Raw genomic sequence first — 14,709 nt, forward strand, 5'->3', positions numbered from 1 at the left:
CCCACATTTAGCTGCAGGCAGTACTCAGATTCTGAGAATACTGCCTTCTTCCAAATGCTTGAAGGGGGCTGTCTCACTCTCAGACTCAATAAAGAGTTTCTCAAATTCCTTTTGAACACTTCAAAAGTCTAATCTACAGTCTTCTGAGACTTACCAGTACAAATAAATGTATACAGGTTTGACGAGGTGACCCAGGGATACATTGCAGATTTGAGTTTCACCTGCGCTTGGAATCAGTTAAACACTGAATCACAGAATCCTTGGGAGCAAAGCTCCACTCCTTCAACTGGAAGTTTGGAGCTCTGAGATGTTACCTGATGGCTGTCAGGTCAATTAGTGGTAAATCTGGGATTAAAACTCTGGGTTCTTTTGTCTCTTCCATTCCAGAGCACACTCATTTCCATTACAGAGCCGTACTCTGAGATTCCTTAAATGTTTTCAAAATTCATGGGCCATCGTTCCTTTATTGATTGTGATGACTTGGTTCAATTCTAGCTTCACTTTTACTTCCCTTCCCAGAGAGATATTTGATATTTCTAGTACGGTAACGCTTACTTACCTGGACTTAGAGGGGAAAAAAGTAATGACAAATACAGTTAAAACACTCTTATGACTTCTGGAATAATGTATAGGCTTTTTCCTTCACTTTGGCATATTTATTTTCCTAACTATTCTCGACTTCAGTTTATATTATCAGAAGCTTGAATTACCTGAGCACACACTGACTGTACACAGAAGGAGTGGCCTAGAAACATATTAAGTGCTTTGAACAAGCCAGTTTGGGTTGGCATTCTACTCAGGGCACTGCCAGAATCGATTATTCAAACAAGATAATCAAGAGGTACCTATACAGCATATTGACCAAGTGCTGGCAAGAAGAGGGAGGATACCATACTATTATTGGAGCCCAATTATCACCCCAAGAAATTCATTCTAGGTCAGCCACATCTACGTGAAAAGTAAAGTGCTCCAATAACCAGCCATCTAGAGTGGAATTCTGCATAAAGAATTGCCTCTTTGAAATGGGCCTATTTGAGTAATTAAAACATTCTATTTCCAAGTAAATTCTGACCTTTTATTCAGGTTGTCTTCAACTCCTGGGAACACTTTTTTTTTTGGGGGGGGGGACAAGGTGGGGAGAATTGTTTGTTTTTTTTTAATTTGGGGGGGGTTACATTTTTGTTCTTCCCTATGCGCACATGTTCTACTCACCCTCCACCTAATCCCCCGTGCCAGCACCCCATCTGTCTCTCTGTCCATCCCCTCTTTTCTTCCAGCACCTGAGAACCTTTAAGTTGTTTCATCAAACTTTAAGAGCACATTCCAAACACTCCACCTTTAAAACTAGTCAAAGGGAGTGTCAAAATACATCCTTAAAGGTTTGTTTCATATGTATGCCACTGCAGTGGTTAGCACGAACAGTAAACGAGAAGGAATTACTTATTAATAAAGTTTCAAAATATACATGACACCCCCCGCCCTCCATACAGCCAGTCTCAATAACAAAAGGACTGAAAAATATGAATTGGGGATAGAAAAGAAAATTAGAATAAAACTACAGAAGATGGACACAAGAAGGCCCAGAGTCTGGCTACACTTGCCCCTCCTCAGCCCCAGCAGAAGTAAAAAGAAAAACAAAAGCTATGAACTATTAACTTTTGCACTTCCAAGAGTCAATTCTGGTGACTGAGAGTGACTGAAGGAATTGCCGGTTTTGTGAAGCACCTTTCAAACCTAACCCCAGAGGTGGAGGCTATTCTACTATAACCAGTGGGAAAGATCTCCCTCCTGCCTTTAACTATCAATGGACAGCAAGGAAAGTCTAAAGGGGGCACTCTCAATAAAACACAGAAATATATAAAATACATTTAAAAGTAAGGAAAAATCCTCAGGTGTTAAAACCTCCTTGCTGGGCGGCAGAGGTGGGGGCGGGGGGGGGGAGGGGGTCCCTACCCTGATTGTCGAACATGCACATGGGGCCATCGCGCTGGTAGTTGGCCAGTCGAGTGCGGAAGGGACAGTTCACAGGTATCTGAAGATAGTTGGCTCCCAGGCGGTGGCGGTGAGTATCAGGATAAGCAAAAAGACGGCCCTGCAGTTATAAAGGAAACAGAGGCTGGCTGTGTGCGTACAAACGCAAAGACAGGAATGATGATAAATTTTTTTTTTTTTTTAAGTGAGCCATGGTGTCTTTTTTTTTTTTTAAATATTTATTTATTTATTTATACAAGCATTGGGTACAGTCAGAAGCGTGGGAGGGTGAGAGGATTCACCAGAGCCAGAGCAGGGAACAGAACAGACAGTCCGACAAAATACACTGCTGAGGGGAGCAGCGGGCGGCAGGAGAGGTCTGCGCACCATGTGGGACTCTCGCCAGCGGCCCGGGATAGAACCGGCGCTACAGAGGCTGCGGGCAGCTTCTCAGCCCAGCGCTCAACCACTGCGCCACCAGGGGAGGCCCAATGATGATAAATTTGATTCTAAGATTCCAAGTACAAAGCACTCTGTGCGTGATCCCCACTACCCATGCCTGTGCCCCAGTAAAGAAGAGCAAAGTTTCTTGTCCCTTATGAAATGAGTTCTCCCTAAGTGAACAGCCCTTCATCTGTCATGCCTTTTGGACAGGCAAGTTGTTTTCGCATCTGTTCTAGATAATTATTCCTTTTTTTTTCCTCAAATGACAAGTTAGTGTCCTGTCTTATACTATTTCCAATAATTCCCAAGGATGTAACTTGGGAGATGATACTGGAAAATAAATTTGTGAGAACCCAACTAACTGGAGTCATGAACTAATTCCTTCCCTCCCCATTGTCCCACTCTGGGGGGGTAGGGGGCGATCAACCATTTGCTCTTCACAAAGAGAAAAGAATTTCTATGAAACCAACTGTGTAGGAAATTATTTTAAAATATAAATCCCATGTTGTGTTCTGGATTTAGCTCTGAAACCTTCTAGATATAAATCAAATATAAAATGATTTGATTTTTATATTTTATAAAACTGGTTCAAAGTGAGGGCCAAGGTCTTGAATCAAAGATTAAATTAAGTCACCTGTTTACCAAGGCAGAAGGGTAGGCATTTTACTATTTCTTTAGTTAGTGCTAAACAAAAAGTAGTGTGATCGGGGCCTCCCCTGGTGGTGCAGCGGTTGAGCGCTGGGCTGCGAAGCTGCCCGCAGCCTCTGCAGCACCGGTTCGATCCTGGCCGCCGGCGAGGGTCCCACATGGCATGCAGACCTCTCCTGCCACCCGCTGCTCCCCTCAGCAGTGTACTTCAGTCCTTCTACCTGTTCTGCTCCCCGCTCTGGCTCTGGTGAATTCTCTCACCCTCCAGCGCTTCTGACTGTACCCAGTGCTTGTATAAATGAATAAATAAATCTTAAAAAAAAAAAAAAGTAGTGTGATTAATTCTACATTAATCTTATTGTCTATTTAAATATTCTCATTATTCAAAGCTCAATTCTATCAGCAGTTTTCTTTCATTGACTTTGAATCTGAAAGTCAATGGCCTGGAATCTGAAAGAGTATTCTAATATCTCTAACCAAAATCTGGTTGGGCAAACTTAAACAATTATTTTGTATGAAATCACTCATATGAATATTCTTTTTTTTTTTTTTTAAGATTTATTTTTTTATTTATACAATAGCTGGGGTACAGGCCAGAGGTGAGGGAGGGTGAGAGGATTCACCAGAGCCAGAGCAGGGAGCAGAACAGGCAGACAGACCGAAAGCACTGCTGAGGAGAGGAGCAGATGTGACAGGAGAGGTCTGTCATGTGGGTCTCTCCCTGGCCAGTTGGGAATCGAACCCGCACTACAGAGGCTGCGGACAGTTTCACAGCGCTGTGCTCAACCTGCTGCGCCACCGGGGAGGTCCTCATAAGAACATTCTTAATCCAGTGTCTCATCATGATGTCAATAACTTCTCTGGGGTGAGGGACTCTACCTTCCATATTCATTCCAAATAGTCCAAGCTGATATTTAGGAGTTGGTCATGCAGCTGGACTAAGATCCACTTGTAAATTGCAAGTTGGTTGCCTCTTTCAGCTCAAAATAGAGTAAGTCATGCTTTAACATTACCAACTGGCTAGAAGACACACTTAAGCCAAAAGCTGGATACAATGTCAATCACATAAATTTGGTTTTATGTCACCTTATATTTATCAAACAACCCCAACCGGCTGGTCATGGGACACCCACAAAGTAAAGGTTGGGAAATGAGCACAGTGAGGCCATACCCTGACACCAACTTGAACCTAAGTCTCTGTGCCTGAGCTCCCTTGAGGGCCCGGGTGAGAAAGCAGAACAAAGCTCTCCCCCGAGTCACCAGCCAACTCCTCACTCCTGGCAAACCACAGAGTACAGTCGCACTTGCACCTTCAGGTATTCGCAGGACTATTTCTCTGTGACTTGCAAAATTCTACCTATCCGTTCCATCATGGTCTGGCTTACCATTTGGGGGGAACAAAGTTTAAAATTTACTAGCATGACCTTGTTGAAAGGTAACTGAGAACATGGTCAATTCGCACACCGCCTCCACCACCCGAGCCAAAGCACTCATGAGCTCCCATCAGAGAGGCTTCCAAGTCCTAACTGACTCTCCACTTCAGTCCCTCCTCCCACGATGCCTCACCCTACACATTCTTGCCACCCTGCCAGAATCTGCCTAAGGCTCCACACAGATGCTTCAAACAATTGCTCACTGGTCTTTAAATGGCTAAATTTAGTCCCTCAGTCCCTGCCTGCTCTCTGAGTCCTGGCCAGCTGCATAGCACCTAAGTCACCTTTGGAGTCAGGGAAAAACTAGACTAGTGTGCCTTGGCTGAACCTATTCTTTTTTCTTTTTTTTAAAGATTTACTTATTTATGCATACAAGAACTGGGGTACAGGCCAGAGGTGTGGGGGGGGCATGAGAGGATTCACCAGAGACAGAGTGGGGAACAGAACAAGCGGATCCGCTGAACTATACTGCTGAGGGGAGCAGCAGGCGAGTCAGGAGAGGTCTGCTGCGCCATGTGGGTAGCTCCCTGCCCGGGGATCGAACTCATGCTGCAGTGGCTGCAGTTATCTTCATAGGCTGTGTCTTAACCCCTGGCGCCACCAGGAAGGCCCTGAACCTATTCTTTCAAACACTTTTCTTAATAATTTTAAAAAAACTATAAAGCCAAAACAATAAATTTAAAATGTTTGTTAGACTGAAATGAATATTGTCAGAAACTAATGACTCATTTGCACTTATTGTCCTTCTTCAGGACACTCTCCCAGTTTCAATGAGATGCCTTATGCGTTTGTTCTTTGCTGTTGCTGCAGAGCCTGTTCATAGGTGATACAGCTCTTTTTCCCTGGGGTGGGGCCTCAATCCAAGGCCTCCATGCTCTTCAGCTTGAATGACTCAGTTGCTAACTGCCTCCAGGTCTCACTCTGGCCCCTCGAACCAAGGTGACCTGGATTCTTGTGAAAAGACTGTGCGTGATTTTGTACTCCTCAACCTGTTCCCACAGCCTTAGCCCTCCCAGGACAATCCTGTCTCACAGCAAATTCCAACAGCATGTCCTTCCCACAGCTCACTCCCTGCCAGCCCCCAGGCAGGAGAGGTTCCCACTGTCTTGCCTTCATCTGCTCCCCAGTTTCAATGCAAGTACTTGTGCTTACTCCCTGAAATCTGCTTCACTTCCCCTTTCTATTCCCAACCCTGTTTCCCTCTTTTTCTATTGTGCAAAAAGGAGTGATCTCACTTAATATATGCCAGATCACATATCTCAAAACTGAAGAAACTTTGTCTTATCCTAGAAGGAAGAACTGTACAAACGTCTACTCAAGTTTTTAAGGCCCTTCTGACATCAATGTCCCTGTCCAATTTTATTTCCTTGAATTCAAGAAAGAGCAAATTTTTACAGTTTAAATATATCCAGCATCTCAACAAAAACAAAGAAAATAATCCAGTCAAAAAATGGGCAGAAGAGTTAAAAAGAAACTTCTCTGAAGAGGAAATGCAAATGGCCAACAGGCATATGAAAAAATGTTCAACATCACTTGTAATCAGGGAAATGCAAATCAAAACTACCATGAGATACCATCTTACACCAGTGAGAATGGCACATATTAAAAAAACTAGCAACAACAAATGTTGGCGAGGTTGTGGAGAAAAAGGAACTCTCCTGCACTGTTGGTGGGAGTGCAAACTGGTCCAACCACTATGGAGAGCTGTGTGGAGATTTCTGGACCTACTAAACATAGACCTTCCATATGACCCAGCAATTCCACTCCTAGGTATTTACCCAAAGGACACAGAAACATCAATTCCAAAGAACACCTGCACCCCTATGTTTATAGCAGCACTGTTTACAATAGCTAAGCTTTGGAAACAGCCCAAATGCCCAAAAATAGATGACTGGATCAAGAAGATGTGGTACATATACACCATGGAATATTACTCAGCATTCAAAAAAGATAAACACATGCAATTTGCTGCAACATGGATGGAGCTGGAAGGGATCATGCTCAGCAAAATAAGCCAGAAAGAAAATGAAAAATACCGGATGGTCTCACTCATAGCAGGAATCTAGAAAACTTAAATAAGGGACAAGGAAAAAGAATAACTATAAGAAAGAAAATATCAAAATCAACAAATAACTATGAACCAGAGACACTCTATGGGGGGTGGAGGGCGGGGAAAGGAGGGCTTGGGGTCAAAATAAGGGGGTTGTAATTGTATGGGGAATATAAAAATAAAATTTAAATTAAAATATAAATAAATAAAAAAGAAAATGCATACATTGTGCAAAAATGAAAAATGATGTTAAAAAATGTATAAAATAAAGAGCAACAATAAAAATAAAGAAAGAAAGAAATATATCCAGCATGGTGCACTTTTGTGCCTATTCTCCCAGGTCTCTCTTGCCCCGTTTTACCTCTGTTGAAAATCAAAATCCAATTCATTCTTCAAAAGTCACTTCAAATGCTACCTCATTCTCAAAACTTTGTCCTCATCCTCCTGCCAGACAGGATTTCTCCTTCTGATGCACCATGTCATTCTGCCTCCCATCCTGGTTACTTTGTATTTTTTTTAATCAGTTACAGCACCCATGACAGCGCCATGACAGTCCTCCTCTGCACAGAGTAGGTAGTCATTCCTTCTGTAAAATTGAACTAAAGCTAATGAAAGGCTTATTTTCTATAAAAGTCTTAGGTGTTTCCAAGGTCAAAGTAGAAAAGTTATTATTTAAACCACCAGCGTTGTTAGCTTGTTTCCATGGTGGGTGGCGCCTGACCTGGGATCACAAACTTAGGTAAGTGGCCGCAATCACTGTGGTCTGATCTAGCATATAATCTTTAACTTCTGTTTCATGCCCATAGTCCAGAATCACAAAAGACTGATTTATTACATAATTATTAAGCCAGTTATAACCCTACTGATTTCTGGTACCCCCCAAAAAAAATGTTTCATGCTTTGTACTCCTGGGAAAGTATATTGAAGAGAGATTAAAAATGTGGAAAGTGGGCCTCCCTGGTGGTACAGGTGTTAAATCTCAATGCTATCAAGCTATTGCCACCCACTGTGGCATGAGTTCAATCCCTGGCCAGGGAGCTGACCCACATGGCACAGCAGACCTCTCCTGTCTGCCAGCTGCTCCCCTCAGCAGTGTATTTCAGTTAATCTGCCTGTTCTGCTCCCCATTCTGTCTCTGGTAAATCTTCTCACCCCCAGCACCTCTGGCCTACACCCCAGTTCTTGTATGCATAAATGAAAAAACAAATCTTAAAAAAAAATGTGTAATGCCTACAAACATTACCAGGATAAATGGTTAATCACTGCCAACACAAATTTGGTTTGTAAAAATAATCTCCAGATCTTTTTACAGATGGAAAAACTTCAAGCATCACCACAGAAAAGGAAATGAATAAAATCAGGCTGACCAAGGTCTTGTAATCAATAACTATATTCCCTCCCTTCAGCTACAGACTGAACAAAGACTACTTTCTTCTACAAATAACTGAGGCCTTTCTAATAACTCTTTTAAAATAAGATGTCAAAGTCTTAACATTTTGAAGAAAGTTGATTATGAAATTTGGTTTATCCTGTAATGCTCACAAAGGATATTTCAGTTAGTCTGACAGGAACTAAGGACCCAGGTTAACTAAAGTTTCTGTGATATTGTAGCTGATTCTTCATATAAGGTCATGCCAATTTACATCACGTGTGTGTGTGTATACATATGCAAGGATATATTCCTGCCTCAGAACATCTCAATCCACCAGGCTTACCTGAAGCATTTTGTCAGGACTGGGCTCAATGCCAGGTGGCATGTTGCTTGGATCAAAGGCCATTTGTTCAACCTCAGCAAAGTAATTAACTGGATTCCGGTTTAAGACCAGTTTACCAACTGGGATAAGAGGGAAGTCTTTGTGAGGCCAAATCTAAAAGTAATAATCATATTCACAATGACCAATCAATTAAAGGAAATTAAAGTATCCATAAAAAATATTCTCAAATATAATCAAGTCAGTGAAAATAATTATTTAATATACAGTAACAAGGCAAGAAAGGAAGGTAAATACACTGCTTGGGTTCAATCTTTCACAATAGTAAGTGGTAAATATTGACAGCTTCCCTGGGCAAAATTCCATCATCCTTTCAAACTTGTTCCCTGCTAACAACAATAAAGCAAGCCACAGAGATGAGCTTCATAAACGTATCAAACAGAAGCATGGAAGTAAGATGCAGCTGCACTCTCACTCACAGCCTAGGAAAATCTGAAGGGTATACCACTGTATCTTGTACTTTTTTTTAAATTAAAATTTTTTTAATAAGGTATGTAGAAAGTCTAAAATAATCCAGTTGTTCAATGACTCACCTTGGTAAGATCAAATGGATTAAACTGAAAATTTTCTGCCTGACTAAACGTCATGACCTGGATGTAAAAAGTCCAGGAGGGGTAGTTGCCAGCGGCAATGGCATTAAAAAGGTCCCGGAGGCCATAGTCAGGATCTTCCTGGGAAATTCTTGCTGCATCTTCAGCCGAAAGGTTTTTGATGCCCTGGTCAGTCTACAGAATGAAAGAAAAAAGCTCAAACTGAAAGCGATTGGCAAAGTTATACAACTTCAGTCACTAATTCATTGAAGGATTTTAAGTTAGATGCTCAACCCAACTTTCCTTGGATTTTCCTTGTAATAATAATTCCACTATTCAAAAATGATGCAAATAGGAATTTATCAACAAGAAACACTACCTGAATACCCTGATTCCTTTAATTTTCCAGGAATCTATCTACACATTTCATATTTAAAGTCAGTCCTATCTTTCCTTTTATATAGTCTATAGTATTTGAATTTTTTAATTATTGACATAATTATTGACATGTCAATTTTTCAAATAACTGTATTTTCTGTTTTTCATCCATATAGAGAATGTTTCATTACTTCCTTCAGACAATCTGAAACAATTGTTGTTGTAAACATATACATAACATAAAATTTACCATTTTAGGTATTTTCAAGTATTGAGTTCAGTGGATTTTTTGAGTATATATTGTGAAATAGTTACTGGGTCAGATGGTAAACCTATGTTTAACTTCTTGAGCAACTTCAAAAATGTTTTCCAGGTTGGGTATTATTTGAATTTTTAAAACCATGTTACTATTCAAATCATAAAAAATCAAAATATTTTCAATATTTTTAAAATAAGCAAATGACTAAAGGACTTCCCACTTTCTACATGAAATGTTTTAATTACCCATTTTATATAAGAGCTCAAATCAATTACTCATGCTTAGTTAGTATTCCTCCACCTTCATACCTTCTTAAGTTTTTTAAAGATATCATACAATTATAGTTCATAGAGCTGAAAAGAACTTTCGGACAGCTGCTTTGAACCAGTTCTGACTATGACCACATGAAATCAGTATTCTGACTTCCAAACAAGCCAGAAAGGCCCAAATAACTTCAGTCCCTTTCACAAGTACTCCCATTATCACACGATATTGTCCCTTAATGGATTTCCCATGTTTCTTCTTCTGAAAGATCCCTAACAAGTGAAACACCATCGAGAGATTTCCTTAGTAAAAGTCAACTCAAGAAGGCTGGTGCAAAGAGAAATCCCAAATATTTCTGAATAGTGACAACATTTGAACCCTCTTCCTTACTAGGAATGAAGCTACATTTGGGATTACAAAATGGAGATCACCATCTACAGGTCACCCAAAGAGCTAAATTGTACAGTAATACAATAACTTTCTGGTTTTCATTGAATCCCTTGGGCTTAGTATAAAAGCAATATTAGGTCAGAATAATCCAGACAAATTACCTCAGTGCCTTGGGATAAAGTAACCTACAAGAAATCCAATCTTTCCAGGACCATGGACAGGTGATATTATTATCCCAATTTTACAGCAACAAAACTGGAGTCAGAGAACTTTTTAGTAAAATGAGTTATCTACAAGAAGGAAGATTTGAGTTCAAACTGATCTAGCTACAGAGCCACCAACCATCCTGCATGTCCCAGACACATCATTTTGTGACGTCACACTGCTCTTTTTGGTAAGTATAAGTCAATCCAGGCAAATAAAATTTGACTATTAACAGCAGCTGTATGCTCTTATCATCTGGCCACATGAAAAAAAGAAACCAAAGAGAGAGAGTTCCACCTGGGCAGCATATTCACTCGGGAGGTGGCCAACAAAATATTCAAGATACTGATCAACCAGATCAGTAGTTCCCACCCTTGGAAGGGGCAGGGGGCTAGAGATAAGGAAAAGGTGAAGAATGCTGTGATCTTAGCCCAATCCTCAAGAACAGTAAGAAGACTTGGGTGATGGGAGCTTTGTCTTCCCAGAGCCCCATGCGCAAAGGCAACATATACCTTATAATGGAACTTGCAATAAACCGCCTCTCCCTTTGCATTAACCAGCTTGAAAGTATGTGATCCATATCCATTCATGTGCCTGTGTCCATCCGGAATCCCTCGGTCACTGAACAAGAAAGCAACCTAAGGAACAGGGAAAAATAAAACCAAAAATCTATCAGTTTAAATCAAGACATCTTAGATTTTTAGGACACTCCTAAGTTTCCAGAGAAATCTCCTTATTACACAGAACATGTTAGTCCATCAAATCACCCATAGGAAGGGTTACCATTATAATCATTTATAAAAAATAACAAACAGAAGAATTTTAAAGCAGTATGATATGTACATCATTAACTGCATGGATCAAAATTTATTAAAAAAAAAACTATAACAAATCTGAAGCTAGCCTAACTTATTATTCACATTCTATTTTAATAACAAATCTCCTATTTGTTATTAAAATAAATACAAATAGGGCCTCCCCGGTGGCGCAGCGGTTGAGCGCTGGGTTGCGAAACTGCGCGCAGCCTCTGCGGCGCCGGTTCGATCCCCGGCTGCTCCCCGGCCACCGGAGGAGGGTCCCACATGGCGCGCAGACCTCTCCTGCCGCCCGCTGCTCCCCTCAGCAGTGTACTTCGGTCCTTCTGCCTGCTCTGCTCCCTGCTCTGGCTCTGGTGAATTCTCTCACCCTCCCGCGCTTCTGACTGTGCCCAGTGCATGTATAAACAAAAAAACAAACAAACCAGCAAACAAATAAATAAAAAAAAATAAATAAATAAATAAATAAATACAAATAGTTTTACTTCATACTAGAGACTTTAATCCTTAACATTGCTAAATATCAATCAATAATGTTAGAATGGAGGGAGATTAACAAAATCAATCATCATAAAACTCTTACAAGATTGAGAAATCTGAGGAAGGCTCCCATAAAGGTCAGAAATCAATTCAATTAGCCAGAACCGGCGAAACGCATCATGAGGCATAACTCACAGCTCTATCTAAGATGATACACTATGGTCAAAAAAGAAGTGTCCCCACCTGATGCAGAGACTCAGGACGCAGGGTCCAGAAGTCCCAGGCCATGTCTGCATCCTTCAGATGTGTCTGAGGGTTTCTCTTCTGGCTATGGATAAAGGATGGAAACTAATGGAAAAAGAGAGAAAAAAAGATACCAACACTAAGTTTATGAGAATTATAGTGTCTTACCTTACACTGATGATTACTAGGTTTGTGGATTATAATTCTGAACAGTTCATCCTAGAACTTTAAGCTGTCAACCTTAAAATAAAATGAACTCAATATATGTAACTAGTACCAATGATACCCTAAAGTATCTAAAATGTACTCAAAGTTCTAGTATCTATTTAAGGAATAAAATGTACAAACACACACACACACACACATCACTCCTGCTTACTCAAGAGTACGTGGACACCCTTGGTCTGCTTCTAAGGCAAAGCCTCTCCATACTGCACAAGGAAAGCTGGACTGTTCCCATTAAATCAATGAATCTTGCAGTACCAAATCTAACAACTACTGCTGTTATCCAATCTTATATGGAAATCTAGCCAGTCCAAATTTTCTTGTGTCTGCCTTTCCTAGTGCTTCTCCTCAAATGCCGAATCTATAGAGAGAATTTTAAATCAATTTAAATCATCAAACATCTATGGAAAGCAAATGCCATATCACTTACCAATAATGGGTCTCTGATAAAGAAAATGGGAGTGTTATTTCCAACAAGATCCCAGTTACCATCTTCTGTGTAAAATTTCACTGCAAACCCACGAGGGTCACGAACAGTGTCAGCTGAGCCAGATTCTCCGGCTAGAAGATTCAAATGAGGAAAATGAGACATAAAATGAGACATCTCTCCTCCTCAACCCACTTCCAGGAAGTGAGCTAGTACTGGGTTATTATTCCTACCACCCACCAGATAATTCTGTCTGCAAATTAAACAAAAGAATTAATTGAGAATAATAAGAGAGGATCTGTAATAACAGCTGAAAAGATTATCTATATAAGATAGACTTTGTTCAAATAGGTAATTAAAATTTGAATTAAAATAAGGGAAGAGAATAATTACAAAGACTAACATAGTAATTGAAGAGAATAAGTGAGTTGTCAAGATTATGAGGTTAATATTAAGAAAATGAATTAAAATATAGCTTCTTATTCTTAATTTATTTTTGCATTAAAATTTGAAAATGCACAAACACCACCATAGAAATAAAATGAATCATGCATTGTATGTCATGACATACATATGACAGATCTATTTCTTACTATCTCTGCAACACAAGAAAAATCACTTAACCTCTCCGAAATAGAACTAATCCCACCTTGCAGGGCAAATCTACAGATCAGCAAGATTGTCTGCAAAGCATCTAGTGGCACAGAGTAATTCTCAGTAAAGGGCAGATATTATCAAAGTTATTGAGCAAGATTCCCATTCTGGACTTCCTTTGGAAGCAACCACATGGAAGGAAATGCTTCCCAAATGTCACAGAGTTGCAGCAACAACCTCGGGATAAGTGTGATTTCCTAAAACTTCAACAGACAGAATTATCACTAACTTCCTCCATGTCTGAAAGTATTTTTTCTACTATAAAACTTTACTATAATTAGCAGAAGTGCTTATTTCCTGGTAAGTTTTTTCTTGACATTAAATGAGGAATGCCACAGATGAGAAATGGCTGAGTTAAATAATACCAGTCATACAAACGGACCGACTTACCAACAGTGGAAAATCGAACTGCAATGGGAGTCTTCTTTCCAATATGCTCAAACACCTTGGCCTTGGAGTATTTGGTAATGTCATGTGTGACCTCAAAGTAGCCAAAGGCACCTAGTGAGTAAGCCACAGAAATCCTCATCGTGAGACCATCACTCAGACCAGCAGGTCTTCAATAGGCATCTGGGTGACAAGCAAAACTGATGGCTTAGCCGTGGCCTGTGGGAGCTTCCCTTAGGACGGGAAGAGGAAATGTCCAAACACAAAATGATGAGTAAAATGCAAAGCCCTATTATCCCTCCGTGCTAACCTGAATGGGTCACAGGGAGAGCCAAGAAGAGGAGGACATGAGTAGGGCTGGGGTCTTGAGCCAAGGTTGACCCAAAGTCACAGACCTAAGAGGGCTGTGAAATATATTTTGGAACAGGGAAAGAAAAAGAAGAGAGAAAAGAGGAGGAGAAAATACAGGATAAGGAAGAACAGATTAAACACTTAGTAAGGATGCCCAAGTGGAAACAAACAGCATATTAAGGTCATGAGGAAAAGCCTCCCATCCCACCCAGAAAGAAAAAAAAAAAAGAGCCTGGAGTGGGAAGCAATCTGATCTAGGAAGAAGAGAAGATAAAGAAATTGAAAGTCCACATAAGCAATTAAAAGAAAAACATGTTTTGGGCCTTCCTGGTGGTACAGTGGTTAAAGACAGCACTATCAAGCTATCTCTAGCCACTGCAAAGCATGAGATTGATCCCCGGCTGGCCAGAGAGCTACACGCTTGGCACAGCAGACCTCTCCTATCTCCCCCGCTGCTCCCCTCAGCAGTGTACTTCAGTCAATCTGCCTGTTCTGTTCCCCACTCTGTCTCTGGTGAATCCTCTCAGCCCCCATGCCTCTGGGGGCCTACACCCCTGTTCTTGTATGCATAAGTAAATAAATCTTTCAAAAAAAAAAAAAAGAAAAACATGTTCTTCTTTTTTTTCAAGTTTTCTTTTTCTTATTTTTTAGCTTTCTTTTAAACGCTACCCCCATCTGCTATTTCTGGAATGAAAGAAAAATAAAAGTTTTAAAGACATTTTAGACAAAAGGGGAAAATCTCCACAAACCCACCACCCTAACACAACTATTCTCAATTTCACAC

At 40.5% G+C, this 14,709-nt stretch overlaps 1 protein-coding gene across 1 annotated transcript in view; it reads right to left on the reverse strand.

Annotated features, from left to right (window-relative positions):
• Window positions 1-14,709, reverse strand: part of CAT (catalase) — a 30,894-nt gene that overhangs the window by 4,147 nt on the left and 12,038 nt on the right. Inside the window, exons 3-9 of the mRNA XM_037522476.2 lie at window positions 13,578-13,688; window positions 12,537-12,667; window positions 11,882-11,986; window positions 10,856-10,981; window positions 8,852-9,043; window positions 8,262-8,414; window positions 1,954-2,092 (exon numbers count right to left, since the gene is read on the reverse strand). Coding sequence (XP_037378373.1) covers window positions 1,954-2,092; window positions 8,262-8,414; window positions 8,852-9,043; window positions 10,856-10,981; window positions 11,882-11,986; window positions 12,537-12,667; window positions 13,578-13,688 — 957 coding nt within the window. The remainder of the gene's footprint in view (window positions 1-1,953; window positions 2,093-8,261; window positions 8,415-8,851; window positions 9,044-10,855; window positions 10,982-11,881; window positions 11,987-12,536; window positions 12,668-13,577; window positions 13,689-14,709) is intronic.

Source organism: Talpa occidentalis, unplaced genomic scaffold (assembly GCF_014898055.3).
Source record: "Talpa occidentalis isolate TD23 unplaced genomic scaffold, MPIMG_talOcc4v2.1 talOcc4.3, whole genome shotgun sequence".
Lineage (NCBI taxonomy): Eukaryota > Metazoa > Chordata > Mammalia > Eulipotyphla > Talpidae > Talpa > Talpa occidentalis.